The 21,072-nt window shown below is 37.1% G+C and overlaps 1 protein-coding gene across 3 annotated transcripts in view; it reads left to right on the forward strand.

Moving 5' to 3' along the window:
- Positions 1-21,072, forward strand: part of RNF128 (ring finger protein 128) — a 117,177-nt gene that overhangs the window by 76,792 nt on the left and 19,313 nt on the right. For all 3 annotated transcript variants that reach the window (XM_025431533.3, XM_035711985.2, XM_025431532.3), the window contains exon 2: positions 6,118-6,365. In XM_025431533.3, coding sequence (XP_025287318.1) covers positions 6,118-6,365 — 248 coding nt within the window. The remainder of the gene's footprint in view (positions 1-6,117; positions 6,366-21,072) is intronic.

The raw sequence follows: 21,072 nt of genomic DNA on the forward strand, positions 1-21,072 counted from the left end.
TCTCATGAATAAAATAAAATCTTTTTAAAAAAAGGGTCAAGAAAGTCACAAAACAGGAACTTGAAGGAAGATGAGCTAGTCAGGCTTAAAAGTTTACTTTTTTTTCTAGCTTAAAAAATGCCACTTAGGACTCCTTGGTCTTATGACCTTTAGTATTGCTCTTTGAAATACATTGACCTTCCCTAGTTGCTCAAAGCTGAAATACATTGACCTGCCCTAGTTGCTACAGTGAGGGAAACTGAGCCTTTGAGAGCTACTGTGAACAAAATGAATATTCAGAAGTCCACTTGAGTTGGTTCCAGATTTTCTGATGGAGGATGTTTGCTGGAGAATCATATTGGAATTTTCACACCTAGATCTTATTCATTCCACATATGAGTGAATTCAGAAGTCCTGACCTCACTATATTATCAAGATGTTGGGCAGTATTGAATATGAGAAGGTTTTTGAAGAGCTACTTAGGCCTTCAGTAGTCCTTACTAATTACTTGTAAGTCACTCATTGCAAATATTCTTTTCTAATATTAAAAGTAGGATACTAATTGAAAGAGATACTAGAACAGCATTCCATACCCCCTTGTATTTTGTGTTTGAATGCCATGCTTCTGTAAGTATGCCATCCTTATACTTAGAAGATTTTATATATTGTAAAATACTTTAGAATTTATTTTACATTTTGACACATTAATATTTAAATGTGGAAGGAGGAAGGTCCAGAAGCACAGAGCTTACTACATAGTTTATACACAGTAAATATTTGTTCAATGAATTTGTCTGTGTTCACAAATAAATAAGATTAGGCAAAAACCATATCATTAGCTTTTTGAAGGAAATTAAAGGGGTTGGCCACCAGCATGTAAACATATATATATTTTTAAGATTTTATTTATTCATGAGAGACACAGAAAGAAAGAGAGGCAAAGACACAGGCAGAGGGAGAAGCAGGCTCCTCGCAGGGAGCTGGATGTGGGACTTGATCCCTGGTCTCCAGGGTCACACCCTGGGCCAAAGGCGGCGCTAAACTACTGAGCCACCTAGGCTGCCCAAGTTTTTGTATTTTGAATAATAACTGGAAAGTGTCTTTCACCAGTAGTGCCAAGGATCGACACACTTTTGAGAGAGAGAGAGGCAGAGACACAGGAGGAGAGAGAAGCAGGCTCCATGCCAGGAGCCCGACGTGGGACTCGATCCCGGGACTCCAGGATCGCGCCCTGGGCCAAAGGCAGGCGCCAAACCGCCGAGCCACCCAGGGATCCCCATATATTAACATTTTAATTGAGTGATATTCTCTAAGAGTAGTAAGAGTTGCTACTGTCTATTTTATTACCTTTGTTCCCAAAATAGTCACAGGCAGAAACCATTATTTACTGTTCAACATGTGAAATTAGAGAGTGTGTATGTCTTCTGCTTAATTGTTACCTATTCCTAATCTATTCCTTTTCCCAAAATATTTTAGGTAACAGAGTAAAAATGCAAAAAACTTGAGCTATATGGTGTTGTTAATGATTTTTAAGTAGCAAGTTCGAGGATTCCTTATTGAATTGAGTGAATGCTATCAAGATAATTGTACCCAGAGGTGCCTGGGGTAGCTCGGTTGGTTTTAGCATCCAACTCTTGGTTTTCAGCTCAGATCATGATCTCAGAGTCATGAGATCTGAGCCCCTCTCAGGCTCTGCGCTCAACAAGGGGTATGCTTCCCTTCTCCCTCTGCCCCTCCTCCTCCCTGTCTTTCTCCCTCTCAAATAAAATAAATGAATCTTTTTTAAAAGAAGATAATTATACCCGTATTTTCCGAACTGTGCATTCATATGGCCATAGGAGAATTATTTACACCATGGCAATTGGCACACACTACAAATCAAGGCTTCCTCCTTGTTAAGTATTTACCACAACCACCCCCTCATCCTGAATGTATTAATTACATTCACGTTTTCAGTAATTAATTTTCACATTTACAGTAAAATAATAGCTTTAGGTTTCACTAAAGATAGAGAGTTGATGTAGAATGGTGGCAAAGAGCGGAGACACTGGAGCCAAACTGCCTGGGTTCAGATACCAGTTCTGTCCTTATTAGCTTGTGTTATCCTAGGCAAGCTAGTCAGTCTTATCTTTAATGAGATAATAGCAATGCCTACTTTATAGGGTTGATATGAGGATTAAATATGTTAATGCATGTAAAGCATTTAGTACAGGGACTAGTTTATAGATAAATCTTATCTGGAAACCTCAATTATCCAGAGCATGGCCTGGATTGAGGAAGCAAACAAAAATGTCACTGAGCAACCAATATAAATATCAGACAGTACTTGCACCTGAAGCCCTCAAGCTTTCTTTGGAAGCCAGTTTTACTTTTTCTTTAGACCAAAGCTTCATTGACTTTTCAGAGTTGAAAGCAGATTGAAAGTATAAAATTAGAAAGAGGGGAGAGACAATGCTAGAGGCAACAAGGGAGAACCCCCCCTCCACCCCCCAAAAGTGACCCAAAGTGAGAACTCAAAAATGAGTCAGACTGGAACAAAGAGGGAACATTTACATTCTCACTTAAAACTTGGGAAAATAACATAAGAGGCAGGGAGCATTGGGGGATTTGAGTAATGCACAGGCAGAGAAGGAGGAGGGGAATGTCAACAGATGTAAGAGATTTTAGTCTGAGGGAACAGAATAAACAAAAGGAGAATTGTAAAAAGTGAATGAGAATAGCCAATCCCACGTGCCTGGATCTGAGTGTTCATGAGATGGAGTTGTAGTGGAGATATATCAAACTGGAAAGGTCAGTTGGGACCAAATCATAAAAGGCTTTAAATGCTAGGCCAATGAGTCACTAAAGACTTTAGAGCCAGAAAGAGGCATGATGCAACCAAGTGATGGCAAAAGTCAACCAGGAAGGTAAACTCTGATGAAACTTTAAAGGACAGGGATGTAGAGTGACAAGTTAGGAGATTACTGAAGTAGTTCAGGCAAGGAAATTATGATAACCTATATTAAACAGGCAGCAGGAATAGAAGGAAGAATCTGATAATGGGAGACACCAAGAAAATCACATCTACATGGCTGATTAGGTTAGCAGTGAGTTTTCAGACAGGATTCTGGGTATTCACATCAGATGACCAGAGGCTGTGATTGGGAAATGGAAGGAGGGAGCAGTTTTTAAATCATTGCAAAGATGTGGGGATATGTATAAGAATGTTTAGAAATAGGTCTTGTATATGATTAGAAAACTAATTCAGTAGATATTTAAACTACATATAGCATGTATGAATATGAATTTCAGGCAATTGAAGCATAGCATTGTTCCCTATGCGTAGACAAAGTACATTTCTTGACTGCCCTTGTTTTTTAATCTCCATCTGACCACAATGGTCCATATTTTCCTGAGCATCCACCCCTGCCACCCACATCATATCTTCTAAAAGAATGAAAACTTATTTCTATTAGTCAAAAAGTTTAGGACACATATATGATTTAAAAAGAAATCTTTAGGGAACGCCTGGGTGGCTCAACGGTTTGAGTGTCTGCCTTTGGCTCAGGGTGTGATCCTGGAGTCCTGGGATCAAGTCCCGTATCAGGCTCCCTGCATGGAGCCTGCTTCTTTCTCTGCCTCTCTCTCTGTGTCTCTCATGAATAAATAAATAAAATCTTTTTAAAAAATAGAATAAAAAATAAAAAGAACATAATCTTTAAAATTATGTTCTAAAACTTGATTTTTAGAATTATCTCTACTTTCAAAGATTATACAGGTTACAATATCAGAAATGAATGCTGAGTTTATATAATAAATCTCTATAACCCCAAATTTTGGGCAGCCCTGGTGACTCAGCGGTTTAGCGCCGCCTGCAGCCCAGGGTGTGATCCTGGAGATGGGGATAGAGTCCTACGTCAGGCTTCCTGCATGGAGCCTGCTTCTCCCTCTGCCTGTGTCTCTGCCTCTCTCTCTCTCTCTCTCTCTCTCTCTCTCTCGCTTTCTCTGAATAAATAAATAAATAAATCTTTAAAAAAAATATATATATATATATAACCCCAAATTTTCCCAACAGGTGGCTTGTAAGGAAAAGACAAATACAAAAGAAAATTGAAATACTAACTGTGCTTTTAGTGCCAAAGCTAGAAATGTAAAAGCTCCCAAATAAATAGAAAAATGAGCTGCTCTCTTGCAAAATGGCCGATTCTCTAGATCCATAAGGTATATTTGGGTCAAATACTGATAGAGGAAAAAGATACAACAAAAAGCACTTCAGACTCTTCCACTTCCCATTGCTTTAGAGATTTTCTTCATGTAAATGAAAAGAGAGTAAGTCGTTAGTGCCTACCAAAGTAAGTATTGGCAAATTAGTAAAGTTGTAAAAGGTTTTAGCTAAATGGCTATCGTATATTTAAAAGCTAGTCTCTTTAGAACTTTATGGATCTGTAACAATACTCTATGAATATATTTTTTGAATTAATAACTTCAAGCAATATCATCTTGATCTTTTGAAGAGTTTGGCCACTGGGGACCATAAACTTTTAAGGGATTACTCGGGTAGTAATTCTGCTATGTACCTTGTCATTTAAGGTTTGTACTCTTAATTTGACCACTGAAAGTGTGAATACTATTTTAATAATGTACTTTTGTGTTTAAATTCTAAAGTCTATTACATTATAAATTGGGAAAATTACGTAGTTAAATCTAGTTAAAGAGATTAAGCCTTTTAGAGTCTTGTGCGCTCATGTGTGGGTGGGTGTAGGGTTGTGTTTATTTCAGATCAGAGTTTGATCATTAACCAAGATTATTAGTACCTTAACCTAGTATCAGTAGGAGGTTTCTCTGGCTGGTAATCTCTTAACATTCAAAGAACTCTATTCTTTTGCTTAAGATTATTGGTCTCAGGTCATATAAACTAGAAGGAATATACACCTTGATAAGAGTTGGAATGGCATGAGTAATCTGACATTCTCACAACAATGGGAAAGACAATGTTTGTCCTTTACTTTTTTTCACAGGATTTATATAGTTTGGGGTAGACAGAGAGGAATTAAAAAGATTAAACTTCTAGACTAAGATTTAGACTATTAGACTAAGTAATAAACTTAGTCTAATTTCAGGCTTGACCTTAGTTGGTGTTGAATAGAACCACACATTACTACTTTTTTTTAAAGATTTATTTATTCACAAGAGACAGAGAGAGAGACAGAGACCCAGGCAGAGGGAGAAGCAGGCTCTATGCAGGGAGCCTGACATGGGACTCAATCCCAGAACTCCAGGATCACGCCCTGAAGGCAGCGCTAAACTGCTGAGCCACCTGGGCTGCCCATATTAGTATTAATTTTACATGTTTTGTTCATTGCTAACCTGATAAGGTCCGTGCCGTGCAAGACCTTAGAGTACCTTGAATAAATTTTATATTGTTTTAGAGGATATGGAAAAAATGTTACATGGAGTTCTATATATATAGTGTATTTGGGCTTTTTTTTTTTATTTATGATAGTCACAGAGAGAGAGAGAGGCAGAGACACAGGCAGAGGGAGAAGCAGGCTCCATGCACTGGGAGCCCGATGTGGGATTCGATCCAGGGTCTCCAGGATCGCGCCCTGGGCCAAAGGCAGGCGCCAAACCGCTGCGCCACCCAGGGATCCCCCATGTATTTGGGCTTATAAACATTATTTATCTTAGATTACTGATATGTAAATTCTTGTACATTTTAGTAGTGAGCTCATGAAGTAGTCTATCACCTTATAAATTAGGAAAATATGTAGTTATGTATTTCAGTCCTTCCCAAATCTCAGATTCCCTAGGATGTAAGCCCTAACCTCTACCATCTGGGGACTATCTTAAGAGACAAATTTGGCCCCAAACTCAGTACTGTTGAATCATAGGTGGTTAACCTGAAGAGAGGAGAGGAGGTATTTTTTATATGTCTTAGCTTCCTTACTAAACTATGTTCTTAAGATCAGTAACCGAAGTCTCAGCATGTTTATATTCTCTGTAACATATATGCATAGTAGGTCCCCAATAAACGTTAATTGAATACATGAATATCCTTCCATTGTCTCACTGGGAATACTTTAAAATCACTTTAGCATTTGGATTTTTATACACAGAATGTTTTACCAAAACTAAAACTGAATTTATTTTCTTTAACAGGTGCAGGAGACATTGTTGCAATCATGATTGGCAATCTGAAAGGCACAAAAATTCTGCAGTCTATTCAAAGAGGCATACAAGTAACAATGGTCATCGAAGTAGGGAAAAAGCATGGCCCTTGGGTGAATCACTATTCAATTTTCTTCGTTTCTGTGTCCTTTTTCATTATTACGGCAGCAACTGTGGGCTATTTTATATTTTATTCTGCTCGAAGATTACGGAATGCAAGAGCTCAAAGCAGGAAACAGGTTTGTAATGGTCCTTTATTCCAATCTAAAAATACTTTTTTAAAAGGTTTTATTTAAAAAAAATTTTTAAGATAGCGCTCAGTCCCAGGACCCTGAGATCATGACCTGAACCAAAGGCAGATTCTTAACCAATGGAGCCACACAGGCGCCCCTAAAGATTTTATTTTTAAGTAATCTCTACACCTAACCTGAGGCTCAAACTCACAACCCCAAGATCAAAAGTCACATGCTCCATTGGACTGAGCCAACCAAGAGCCCCCAAAATACTCCTTTAATTGTAGTTTCAGAGTCATGTGTTGTAATATATTTCACTTGTTAGACAGTGATCCATGCATATGTTTTATGAAAACTGGTAGTTTTAAAAACATATCAGCTTCCATCCTCTAAAAAGTTTTATTTTCTGTAATTTGTCTATGGCCTTAATAATCCTGCTTAAGTCTTCTGACACCTCATTAGGGAGCATAGCCAGCATTTAATTATATCTGGGTGTAAATACATATGTTCTTTTAATTTTTGTTTAGTTACCAAAACATTTCATGCTAATATAGAAAATTTAGAAATCAGGAAGTACAAGGGAAAAAAAACCTTCACTCAAACCCCATATAACAAAAAATCTGTAGTCACCACCAAAAAGTAACCACTGCTATTTTACATGTATGTGTGCATCTGTGTATGTGTGTATTTGCACGTGGGATCAGGGCTGGGTAGAGAGACTAGACTGAATATCATGGGATGGCAAGTTTAAAGATCTGATTATGAATGATAGAGTGCTAGACTCCAGTCACATATTCATCATTTCTATCATATTTTAACAACTGATATATAAATAGTTACAAAATATAGAATTAATAGAGCAGAAATAGAGAAGCATCATTGAACCAGGGAATTACCTGTGGTTGTGGCCATTGATCCTACCACTTTTAAACTGCCCCTCATCCCCCTGATAGCCTCACTTTTCTCCTTCCCCACCTTCACTTCCATGGCCACTCCCATGGTCATTACCATATATGATACATACATCTTCAGTTCCTTTGGCCCTTCTCTCTCTGTTACACTTGCTGTCACAATCCAACCCTGGTTATATCCTGCTTCCTCCCTACTCTGTGCCTGCACTTTGAAGTAGCAGGAAAACACATCAGTACAGACTGATCTTCCTTTAAATTTATGACCACAGACTCAGGGTGAGCTCTCAATACTGCCAACAATTGTACTCTGTTTTCTTAGTTCCCCCCTCCCCCGCTGCTTTTGCAGGTAACTAATCATACATGTTCCTGTCTCCTTAAACCTCCAACACCTTCTCCAACTTCACTCTCTGCTCATAGTTTGGATTGTATTCCACTGAGGAAATTGAAGTGATCAGAAGGGTACTTCTCCATGCTTCTGCCACAGCTACCCATCTATGTGCATCTGTGTCTGTGTCCTATGTCCTCTGCTTTGTCTTCTGCTATTGTGAGCACACAAACATGCTATTATTGTTTCCCTTTGCATAATTACTTCTCTTGACACCAGGCCAGAAATCTTGGAGTTATTCTTTGTTCCTCTTTTACCTCTCACTTCCCAACATTACCTCCATCAGCAAATCCTGTTGGTTCTACCTTTATTAAATATCCAGAATCCAGTTACTTCTCACTACTTCCATTGCTTCCATCCTGGGCCAAGCCACCATCATTTCTTACCTCCTCTCCTTCTCAAATATTCTCAACATAACAGCAGAGTGGTGTGCTATTTCTCCAGAATGCTCAATAGTGATTTAATGCTTCTAGCTTATCATATAGTAAGGGCAGGAATACATTTTTATATGTACTGAGAAGTTCCTCCCAAGGCAATGAAATTCTGGCCACTTATGTACTCTTTTTTCCAATAAGCAAAGATGAACCCAATTTATTTGGGAGTGGGGGAGCAGTGAAGATTTCTCTATTGAAGTTAATTGAATTTAGGAACAGACTAGAAATTGAAATCTTATTATAAAACCTTCATGAAGATTAGACACAAGTATATTGTAATGAGTGATGATTATCTCAATGTTTAAAGTTAATTGACTTCTGTTCCTCTCAGAGAAGCCAGTTATCCCATTGGTGGCAGGTTCAGCCTGTTACTAACTGTAGTCAAAAGGATGTTTAAAATTCTTATGCCAAGCCATTCAGTAGTTTCACAGTATGTTAATATTTGACATTTATATATTGCACTGTTTTTATCTCTGATGTTGGAGAAAAATTGGTATCCAGTATGACTTAAAGGTTATGGATACAATAACAAGAGTGTTTGGTTTGCATATGTTCATGGTTCAGTATGTATTTCTGTATTCCAGGTACTATAATAAATCTGTTAACATGGCATTAAACCCCATCAGAAAGTAATACAGTTTATAAAGAACTGGCTGGTGTCACATAAATTCCATTGAATATATAATTCTGGTCTCATCATTCAAGTAATTTTCATAGTTTATAATATATTTTATGAACATTAACTTGTGTAAAAATGGTCAAGAATAGCATCACAGGGTGCCTGGGTAGCTCTCAGTTAAGCATCCAACTCTTGATTTCTGCTCAGGTCATGATTACAGAGTCATGGGATCGAGCCCTGAGTTGGCCTCCATGCTCAGCACAGAGTCTGCATAAGATTCTCGTTCTCTTTCCCCCATCCCTCCCCTCTGCTCATGTGCTTGCTCTCTTTCTCTCCCAAATAAATAAATAGATAAAATCTTTAAAAAAGGAAAATTAGCATGAAAACTCGCCTTTTAGAGAAGGCTTTGGAAAGGGCTTCTTTCACTACTTATTGGGCTATATCTGTGTATCCTTCAGTGACTAAAGTATTAAATATATGACTGGTAATCCCTTTTCCTTATTAATATTTGAGGGTATCACGATGTCATTTACATGTTACTCAATTTTCCTGACTTCTTATTTATTATTAAAAGGTAGAGCTTAATGGTTATATATAACTACCACTAAATACTTAACTGCATTATTCTCATTTCACAGGTAGAAATAGTAATGAAACTGAGTTATGGAAACTTACCTTCATTAGAATATTAGGAATTCATTAGAATATTCAGACATGTCTTCCCTCTGAATTACTATAATGCATAGGATAGAATGTCAGGCAAACTGACAAATGTGTAGCCATGAATTTTGATGACCACGATGCCCAAATATAATGGGCATCACATAGTGGCCACATGTCTGTATGTCATAGAATGATGTGTGAGAACACATATCATCCCTATTCCTGTGCATGGAAATCTTTTAAACAAATGAAAAATGTCAAAGGGTTGTAAATGAAAATGACATATTAGGCATTTCATGGTGGATTTGTGTCCACACTGGGAACAACCCTAACCTGAGACAAGGAAAATTATGGAAAATGTTATGGTGTGCTCAAACTAGTGAATTTGGCCGTGACCACTATACACTTGACTCTGGCATGAGACACCCAGAATTTGGGGTTATAGGCCATATATCCTAACTGTACTTAAGCAGTTAATATTCAGTGGCAACAAGGCATGTGTTGGATTGAACATTAGCTAGTGAAATAAAAGAGGGCTCTAGGTGAAATGGAAGCTGACCTAGGTATAATGGAAGAAGCTGAATTAACTTTTAAGGAGGAGTGACTTTCAGAAGGAAAGAATTTACTCTTTGAAATAGACACATTGGAAGGAATCATCTGGCAGGAGGGGGGAAAATGGGAATCCATTTGGAAAGATGATAAAGCCTTGATAATATGGGCACACAGACCCAATGCATAATGCTAGAGAGTGTTAGCACTCACCATTGGGAAAGAGCATATATTTGTGTTTTTTTAAGATTTTATTTATTTATTCATGAGAGGTACACACACACACACACACACACAGAGAGAGAGAGAGAGAGAGAGAGAGAGAGAGAGAGGCAGAGACACAGGCAGAGGGAGAAGCAGGCTCCATGCAGGGAGCCCAACATGGGACTTGATCCTGGGTCTCTAGGATCACACCCCGGGCTGACGGCGTGCTAAACCGCTGAGCTACCAGGGCTGCCCAAAGAGCATATATTTGACACAACAGGGTCTGTTAACTATTTTACTACAAACGGAGGCCCAAGTACCCATGGGATAATGGCCTTCCATTTTTCACTATGGAAGCTCAGGGAGAGCATCTTTGAGACACATGAAGATCCCCAAACTTGTGGAAAGTTTTTGAGTGAAATTGTAATTTACATTGCTGATCTCTAACTTATCTTGGGCAAAGAGATGGACCAAAATAAGACAAGCTAGTAGGAACAATATTGAATGATACCCATATATTCCTCATGGAAGGGAGATGGCCTTCCTATACCACAGTCAATGGGAATCTATGACTGTTTAATAGTGTAAATTGAGCCAAATGATTGGTTTTGCCCTCAACTAACATGGAATCCAGAAAAGACAAGAGTCATCCTCACTGGTAATAACACTTGTCTGTAATAATATCTAGTATGTGGGCAAAAAAATTCTAGGAAGTTTTCATAAACACTTTTGTGATACTTCCTTGATTTATTTTGTAACCAAACTATCATAATCATATTGTGATATGGTATAATACTAGTATTGTTGGCAAAATTCAACCTCCTTATATAAATAAATCATGTGATAGTCAAAACTGAAACTGAACTAAAACCTCCAAAGCATATGATACCAATGGAGAGTGATTGGCCCAAGGAAGAATTAGATTTAGTTCCATTACCATATTAAATGGCTCTATACATGTTTATCACAAAGTTCAAGTAGTCCTGGAATAAGGGAGTAAACATAATTACACTGATATATCAATATAAAGATGTTTGAAATGGTCTTACAGATTGAAAGAAGCCTATGTGCACCCTTCATTGGCTTATGCAAGTATTAGGTATTCTTATGTTGCTCTGACTGCCCCTTATGTATATAAATGCTGTACTAGCTGCAGAAGTCCAAATAACTATGACTCTTTGTTGTTAAAAAAGACCTTGATCAAGAGATGGGGGGTGGGAGGCACCCAGGTGGCTCAGTTGGTTAAGGGTCCAACTCGATCTCAGCTCAGATCTTGATCTCACATGTCATGAGTTCAAGCCCCATGTTGGGCTCCATGCTGGGTGTGGAACCTACTTTAAAAAAGAAAAGAGAGCTAGGAGATGGGTTGTGAAGAAAGATAGCACAGTTGATCTAGTTGCTTACTCCTTTCTAGTCTCCAAGGGAACTGTGACTGGCCTTTGGTCAACCCTGGGAATATGGCCCACAAAGTGTTCTTTATGTTAGTTTTTGATTATTTTGTTACATACACCTGGAGCGGTAGACCATGCTGTACCAGCTTGTCATGGTTGCTTGGTACTACAGTAAAGCCTGATGATATGTACCTATTTTCATTGTTGGGGTCCTAAGTTTCAGGAAGTATGGCCAGTTGCTAGCAGGATTACATATTGACCCATCTGAGCCTCAGACCCTAAGACTCAAACTGGTTCCCTGGGCAAAGATATGCCACATGTGTCTTTGTAGTTTGCTACCAAAGAGATAGCATTGCTTTGCAGTCTCACATGAGAAAGAACTAAGCTACATTAATATCTTAAAATTTGTCCTTGAGCTTTTTTTAAAAAGATTTATTTGACAGAGCACAAGTAGGGGTAGTGGCAGGCAGAGGGAGAGGAAAAAGCAGACTCCCTGCTGAGCAGGGAGCCCTATGCAGTGCTCCATCCCAGGACCCCAGGATCATGATGTGGGCCGAAGGCAGATGCTTAACTGACAGAGCCACCCAGGCGCCCTGTCCTTGAATTTAAAGCATGACTAAAAATACTTGAAATGTTTCTGGTTATGTTAGGTTTTCTCCCATAGTACATGAAATTAACTGGAAGACTTATCAGGTGTCTGCATACCATACCACTGTCCATATATACTTGTGGTGGGTATATTTGTATGTATGTATCTGTTCCTGCCCAAATTTGAGACTTCTAAGAGCCTTTTACAAAACCATTATTTTGGCTCTTAGATAAGAAGGGCAGATCAAACAAATTACTCTCCCAGTAGGACCTAGTTTTTATAGTCTTTCTCTGACTCTCATTGAACAAAAGGAAGCTCTTATAATGGGTCTCACGATTTTTTTTATATTTGCTTATTCTAATCTTATATTTACATCACTAATTCTAAAGGTTTTGATTGTCTTTTTTGAAAAACACAATAATCTGAGTCATAACTTATCTACAGGGTCAAATTCCCCCTTCCCTCAAGCTCTTCCTTCTAGTATGCATTTCCTCACACCATTCACAGTGATCACCTTCAGGCAGGAAGTCTGTACTCCTATTTATTCCCCTCTCTGTAGGTCCTTAGACTTAGGGGGAACTTTTTTTATAGCCTGTACCTCCTCTTTCCTTTAGGAATGCTTCATTAAAATATTATGCATAGGTTTTTATTGAAAAAAAAGAGATTTCTTTCAGCTTTCATATATCTGAACAGCCACATGACTTAGACATTGATTTTGTTCACAACAAGAATAGATCCGAGGAAAAGAATCTTGTTACCATAATTCTTGATTCTGTTCTATAAATTGAGTCAAATTTTTAAAAAAAATTGAAAAAGAAGAAAAAATTTTAAAAGAAGAGATGTGTTAAAGCCAGAAAATCTGGGTTTGCTTATATCCACGCTCCTTTCTTTCTTTTGCACACCCTGCCCCCCCAATCAAGTAATTAGGTTTGACTCCCTGCCTAGTGTTATTCATGTGGGTTTCAAAGCTGAATGAATGCCTTGGGACCAAAAACCAGGCTGACAAATCACCAGCCTGGAACATTTATTTTGCGTACTTAGATGTAAATACACCAATAAACTAGGTAGAATACCTTTCTTTGAATTTATAATTTACAAATTGAACATTGTCATATAATATTAAGAATTGGCTTGACTTTTCATTTTCAGCCGAAATAAAGTCTTGCTCAGAACTAAGAAAACTATATAGCCGAGATTTTTCAGTGACTAGAATGATCACAGCTTTTGAATAGATTAATGACATTAAGCTTCTGTTAAAAAAGCTGGCTGACAACCAAGCTTTTTTGAATTAGTCTTCAATTCTGTTGCCAAATATTCTTATACCAGGTATCTTTTTGGATTGGAGAGGAGGCAGGGAGAGTCTGTTGGTATGAAGAGTTGCTTAAAAGAGTTCCCCAAATCACAGTAAGTAGCGAATTTAGGAAGTATTTGAAGATTGGATAATAGCTGACTTTGAGGTTTTTGGTTTTTTTCTTATTTCTTTCATTTATCTTCTTCACAAAGAATGTGAAGCCTTTTAAATGCTTCTCTGCTATTACACAATGGAGGCAGTGTACTATAGTGTAGAGATCCTGGGCTTTTAAAGCCAGATAGAACCTGAGCTTGAATTGAATCACAGCTCTGCAACTAACCAGCTGCCTGGACTTTAGTCAAGCTTCTGAACCTTTTCTTGTCTACAAAACTTAGATATTAAAATACCTATTCCATAAGGTTGTTAATGATTAAACAAGATGACACGTGTAAAAAAGCTTAGGGTTGAACCTGACCACGGTGGAGGGCCGATACCTGTTCCCTAAACCTTTCTTTCCCCAAATTTAGTGGAGTAGAGGCTTTTAATGAGTACAACTGTGACTTTGATGAGAAAATCATGAAATTGTTTTAATTTCTAAATTCAGAAGCTATTTTTTGAGGAACTACTAGGCTCTATGGAAAATTTTAAAAAATGGTTAAGGCCCAGTCCTCCAGTTACTTGCAGTAGGAGAGAAAGACACATGAATAGTACAGTAACAGAATATGATAAGAAGTGCAGTGGCACCTGGGTGGCTCAGTGGGTTAAGTGTCTGCCTTCAGCTCAGGTCATGATCCCAGGACCCTGCATCAGGCTCCCTGCTCAGTGGGTCATCTGCTTATTCCTCTCCCTCTGCCCCTCCCCCCACTTGTGGTCTCTCTCCTTCTCAAGTAAAATCTTTATAAAAGAGGTAGAAACAATGTGCTATTGGAATTTATAAGGTAGGAGGGAATTCTGAAATGGTGGAAAGGCATCGAAGAAGTGTCCAGTGTAATTTGTGTGTCCAGTGTAATTTGTGTAACAAACTAGATAAATGCTTGAAGTTGTTTTTAAGGAGTTAAACACCAATTACACTTTGCTTTGGGACACATTATCTTTAAATGTGGAGGCATATTTGGGCATCCATAAGTTTGATTTAAGTAACATATCCAAACATATGTATTTAATATAAACTGCTTAATCTTCATGTTGTTCTCATATTTCAGTTTTTAGAGGAATGAATGCACCTTGGAAACTCTTGCTGTCATTGTGATTTTGAGTACTAATGGCAGTATTGTGAGAGACCTTCATTCAAGCTCTAACAACATAGTTTGTACTTCTTACCAAAATCATGGGTCTTTCATCCATGTTTAAAGAATATGGCTTTGGGACACCTAGGTGGCTCAGGGGTTGAGTGCCTGCCTTTGGCTCAGGGTATGATCCCAGAGTTCCAGGATCGACTCCCACATGGGGCTTCCTGCATGGAGCCTGCTTCTCTATAGAAACATAGCCTCTGCCTATGTTTCTGCCTTTCTCTCTCTCTGTCTCTCATGAATAAATAAATAAAATATTTTTTAAAAAAGAATATGCTTTCCTTTATAAAAGCTCAGTAGGAATTATTGGAAATACCTGAATTTCCTATTAAAGGACTTTTTTTTTAATTCCAAAGCTGCTTCGTTAAACATTGCTTTATACTATGATGCAAGTCTTTTAGAGATCCTTCAAATTCAAATCCCTTGCTGGGATCTTCTGGCATCTTGGATTTTGCCCTGTAGTTTTATATCCTTCCGGCTTTTTTTTTTTTTTTTGCATTGATCTTAATGTGAGTACTATTCTCATAAGCATAGACTTGGAAATTACATTTAGAGCTAGCCAACTCCGAGATTTTGAGCAAGGCCCTCTTCTACTGTAGGCATCAGTTTTCTTATCATCAGTTTAGATATCTGGCTAGGTGGTTTCGTTTCCTTTCTTTCTTTCTTTCTTTCTTTCTTTCTTTCTTTCTTTTCTTTTCTTTCTTTCTTTTCTTTCTTTCTTTCTTTCTTTCTTTCTTTCTTTCTTTCTTTCTTTCTTTCTTTCTTTCTTTCTTTCTTTCTTTCTTTCTTTCTCTAGGTGATTTCTAAGAGTTCTTCCAACTCTTAAGTCCTAAATGTACTTCCTTTCACTGTTCCTCTGTTATTTACTTATGATGTAAGTAACAGAAAATATGTGTGCGTAAAATAAAGTACCATCGAATTGCCCTTTTGAGTTAACTCACAATTAAGTCCCAAAGTGGGAGTGGAAGGGTCTCAATTAGCATCTCTTCTTCAAAGGACTAGCTAGGCCTTCCTATTAAAACTGTTTCTATTAATCTATATCTGCTAGTCTGGTAACAATCTAAAAAATTTCTGCTGCTCCTGGGACAGCAAAGAAATGGTTTGATTAGTAATCTCCATGGCATTAAGCCAAGTACTTTTCACAAAATGGTATCTTAGGTAGGAGGCAGGTTTGGACATTAAGGAATTTTCTCATATACCTATACTCATTGATTATTTCCTTCCAAAATATATTTGTTACAGATGTGTATAAACATGTTACAAGGACTTGTTATGCTTATTGATGAATAGTAGTTTATATTTTGATTTAATAAACATTTTATTGAATATCTGCTATATGACAGATATTATGCTGGATACTTTACTTACATTATCTCTAATTTTCACATGTTCTTCACATCAGCTGGAGGTTTCCCTGCTGGGGATGGAGGTACATATTCACAATAACCTCTGGTTCTGAGTGCCTAGAGTTTGCTGAATTTTCTCTAAGTTCATATTACAGTACCAAATAGGAGGTTGGCTTATCATTTTGCCATGCTGCACATCCTGTGTCTCTATGCCAAACAGCACCCATGTCCAAGTGTGAAAGCTAGCCTTTTCTTCAATTTACACATATATTATATTCACTTGTGGCATTTGTGTGTGTGTGTGTGTGTGTGTGTGTGTGTGTGTGTGATAGATTTTACTGAAAGGGAAGGGAGGATTTATTTGCAGCATTACAGATAATTTTAAATTAACAATATCTCACCACCTGGGATTTTTTTCCATTTGGCCAGTTCCCTCACAAAGAGAGACCGTCCTTTATTGATTCTTTCTCACCTTTCCCTAACCTCTTAGATTTCCTCCTAAACCCCAAAGTCACTTCTTGTATTATTATTGAGGCAAAATTGGTATATAACATTGATTTTTAGGTGCATAACACAATTTGACATCTGTATGCACTGCAAAATGATCACTAACGAAAGTCTAGTTACCGTCCATCACCATTCACTTGACCCCCTTTACCCATCTTGCCTAACCCCTTCTACTCTGATGACCATAAGTGTGTTCTTTGTATCGATTAGTTTGTTTTTATATTATTTTGTTTGCTTTTTTTTAGATTCCATATCTGAGTGAGCTCTTAGGGTATTTGTCTTTCTCTGCCTAACTTATTTCACTTAGCATAATGTTCTCAAGGTCCATCCATGTTATCACAAGTGGCAAGATTTCATTCTTTATGGATGAATAGTATTCCTCTATGTCTATATGTGTCTGTGTGTACCACTTATTCTTTATCCATTCATCTACTGATAGACATTTAGATTGTTTCCATATGTTGGCTATTGTAAATAAGGTGGCAATGAAGATAGGGATGCATGTATCTTTTTGAATTAATGATTTTGTATTCTTTTCAGAAAGACCCAGAAATGGAACAGCTAGATCATATGATAGATCTATTCTTAATTTTTTAAAAAAGATTTTATTTATTTTATTTTAGAGAGGGGAGGGCAGAATGAGAGGTAAAGAGAAAATCTCAAGCAGACCATGAGCTAAGTGGAGTCTGACACAGAGCTCAATCTCACAGTCCTGAGATCCTGACCTGAGCCAAAACCAAGAGTTAGGTGCTCAACTGACTGAGCCATCCACGTGCCCCTATTTTTAATTTTTTGAGGAACCTCCATACTGTTTTTCTAGTGGCTGTACCAACTTACATTCCCACGTCCTATCCAACATTTGTTATTTCTTGTCTTTTTGGTAATAGCTATTCTAAGAGGTGTGAGGTGGTATTTCATTGTGCTTTGATTTGCATTTTCCTAATAATTAGTGATGTTGAATGTCTTTTCATGTGCCTATTGGCCATCTTTATGTCTTCTTTGGAAAAATGTCTATTTAGACCCTCTGGCCCCTTATTAAATTGGATTGTTTGAGTTTTTTATTGTGGAATTGTAAGAGTTTTTTTTCTTTATTTTGGCTATTAACTCCTTATTGGATATGTGATTTGCAAATATCTTCTCCCATTGAGTAGGTTGCCTTTTCATTTTCATGGTAGTTTCCTTTGCTGTGCAGAAGCTTTGTAGTTTGATGTAGTCCCATTGGTTTATTTTTGCTTTTGTTTTCCTTGCCTTTGGAATCAGATCCACAAAAATGTCACTAAGACCCATGTCAAGTAGTTTACTGCCTATGTTTTCTTCTAGGAATTTTACAGTTTCAGGTCTTACATTCAAATGTTTAATCTATTTTAATTTCTGTGTATGGTGTAAGATAATGGTCTAGTTTTTATTCTTTTGCATATGGTTGTCGAATTTTCCTAGCACCATTTATTGAAGAGACCGTCCTTTCTCCATTGTATATTCTTGGCTCCTTTGTCATAATTTGTCTGTATACGTGTGGATTTGTTTCTAAACTCTAAATTCTGTTCTATTGATCTGTGTCTGTCATTATGCCAATACCATACTGTTTTAATTACTATACAGCTTTGTAATATAGTTTTAAATCTTGGAGCATGATACCTCCAGGTTTGTTGTTCTGTCTCGGGATTGCCCTGGCTGTTTGGGACCTTTTGTGGTTCCATACAAACTGTAGAATTATTCTAGTTCTGTGAAAAATGCCATTGGAATTTTGGTAGGGATTACATGGAATCTGTAGATTGCTTTGGATAGTATGATCATTTTAGCAATATTAATTCTTCCAATCCATGAGCATGAGATATCTTTCCTTTTATTTGTGTCTTATTCAACTTCTTTCATCTTACAGTTTTCAGTGTACAAGTTTTTCACCTGCTTGGTTAAGTTTATTCATAGCTATTTTATTATTATTGATGTAATTGTAAATGGGATTGCTTTCTTAATTTCTCTTTATGATAGTTCATTATTAATATAACAGATCTCTGTATATTGATTTTGTATTTTACAACTTTATTGAATTCATTTATTATAACAGTTTTTGATGGAAACTTCAGAGTTTTATATAGACAGAATCATGTCATCTATGGTTTTACTTCTTCCTTTCCTATTTGGATGCATCTTATTCCATTTTCTTACCTTATTGCTGTGGCTAGGACATCCAATACTATGTTGAATAAAAGTGACAGGAGTGGGCATCCTTGCCTTGTTCCTGATTTTAGAAGAAAAGTTTTTGTTTTTTTCACCATTAAATATGATGTTAGCTCTGTGTTTGTCATAAATGACCTTTATTATATTGAGGTACATTCCTTCTATACCCACTTTGTGGAGAGTTTTTATCATAAATAGAAGTTGAATTTTGTCAGTACTTTTTCTGCATCCACTGGATAATAATAGGATTTTTATCCTTTATTTTATTTTTTAAAGATTTTATTTATTTAGTTGAGAGAGCACAGGTGGAGGGGAGGGCCAGACAGAGGGAGAGGGAGAAACAGACTCCCCACTGAGCAGGGAGCCCAATATGGAGCTTGATCCTAGTACCCCAAAATCATGACCTGGGCCAAAGGCAGATCTTAACTGACTGAGCCACCCAGGTGCCCCTATCCTTCATTTTATTAGTGTGGTATATTGGGTTGATTGATTTGCAGATATTGAGCCATCCTTGTACCCCTGAAATAAGTCCTACTTGATTGTGCTTCATGATCCTTTTAATGTATTATTGAATTCAGTTTGCTAATATTTTGTTGAGGAGTTTTGCATCTGTGTTTATCAGAGATATTGGCCTATAATTTTCTGTGTGGTGTCCTTGCCTGGCTTTGGTATCAGGGTAATGCTGGCCTTATCAAATGAGTTTGGAAATGTTCCTTCCTCTTCAATAATTGGAAGAGTTTGAGAAGCACAGGTGTTAAATATCCTTTGGATGTTTGATTGAATTCACCAGTGAAACCATCTGGTCCTGGGCTTTGGTTTGTTGGGAGGTTTTTCTTTTTTTTTTTTTTTTTTTTTTTTTTTATTTATGATAGTCACAGAGAGAGAGAGAGAGGCAGAGACACAGGCCGAGGGAGAAGCAGGCTCCATGCACCGGGAGCCTGACGTGGGATTCGATCCCGGGTCTCCAGGATCGCGCCCTGGGCCAAAGGCAGGCGCCAAACCGCTGCGCCACCCAGGGATCTGTTGGGAGGTTTTTCATTACTGATTTAATCTCCTTAGTAGAAATTGGTCTATTCAGATATTCTATTTCTTAATAATCATACTTGGAAGGTGGTGTGTTACTTGGAATTTACTCATTTCTTCTAGGTTGTCCAACTTGTTAGCATATAATTGTAGTAGTTTCTTATGATATTTGTATTTGTGTGGTATCAGTTGTAAATTCTCTTTCATTTCTGATTTTGTTTACTTGAGCCCTCTTTTTTCTTGGTTAGTGTAGCTAAATGTTTATCAAATTTGTGTATCTTTTCAGAGAACTAGCTTTCCATTTTATTGATCTTTTCTATCTTTTTAGTCTCTGTTTCATTTATTTCCACTGTATCTTTATTATTTCTTTAAGATGTAAAGTCATATTGTTTATTTGAGGTTTTTCTTGTTTTTTGAGGCAGGCCTATATTACTATGAATTTCCTTAGAACAGCTTTTGTTGCATCACACAGGTTTTTGTATGTTGTATTTCTATTTTCATTTGTCTCTAGGTATTTTTTTTATTTCTTTTTTTTTGTCAGTGACTCATTGGTTGTTCAGTAGCATGTTACATTTCTACATTTTTTGTGTCTTTTTACACTTTTCTTTGATTTCTAGTTTTTATACCCTCATGGTTGGAAAAGATGCTTGATGTGATTTCAGTCTTCTTGAATTTAAGACTTTTTTTGTGCTGTAACATGTAATCTATCCTGGAGACTATTTTATATGCACTTGAGAAGAATGTGTATTCTGCATTTGGATGGGATGTTCTATATATATATCTATCAACCCCATATGATCTAATGTGTTGTTTAAGGCTGATGTTTCCTTACTGATTTTCTGTCTGGATGATTTATCTTGATGTAAATGGAATGTTAAAGTCCCCTACTATTATTTTATTGCTGTCAATTTCTCCCTTCAGGTCTGTTAATATTTGCTTTATATGTGCTGGTGCTCCTCACCCATATATGTATATGGGTACATATATATTTGTAAATGTTTTATCTTCTAGCTGGATTGACTCCTTTATCATTATGTAATGCCTTTCTTTGTCCTTTATTACAATCTTTGTTTTCATCTGATATGAGTATAGCTATACCATCTTTATTTTTGTTTCCATTTACATAGAATATGTTTATCCCTTCACTTTCAGCCTCTGTGTCTTTACTTTCAAAATCTCTTGTAGGCAGCATAACGTTGGGTCTTTTTTGATCCATTCACTCACTCTGTGCCTTTTGATTTGGAGAATCTAGTCCATTTACATTTAAAGTAATTTTTATTTTATTTATTTATTTATGTGTTTGTTTCTTTGTATTTTTTTATAGGAGTTCGATT

The sequence above is a fragment of the Canis lupus genome, chromosome X (genome assembly GCF_003254725.2).
Source record: "Canis lupus dingo isolate Sandy chromosome X, ASM325472v2, whole genome shotgun sequence".
Lineage (NCBI taxonomy): Eukaryota > Metazoa > Chordata > Mammalia > Carnivora > Canidae > Canis > Canis lupus.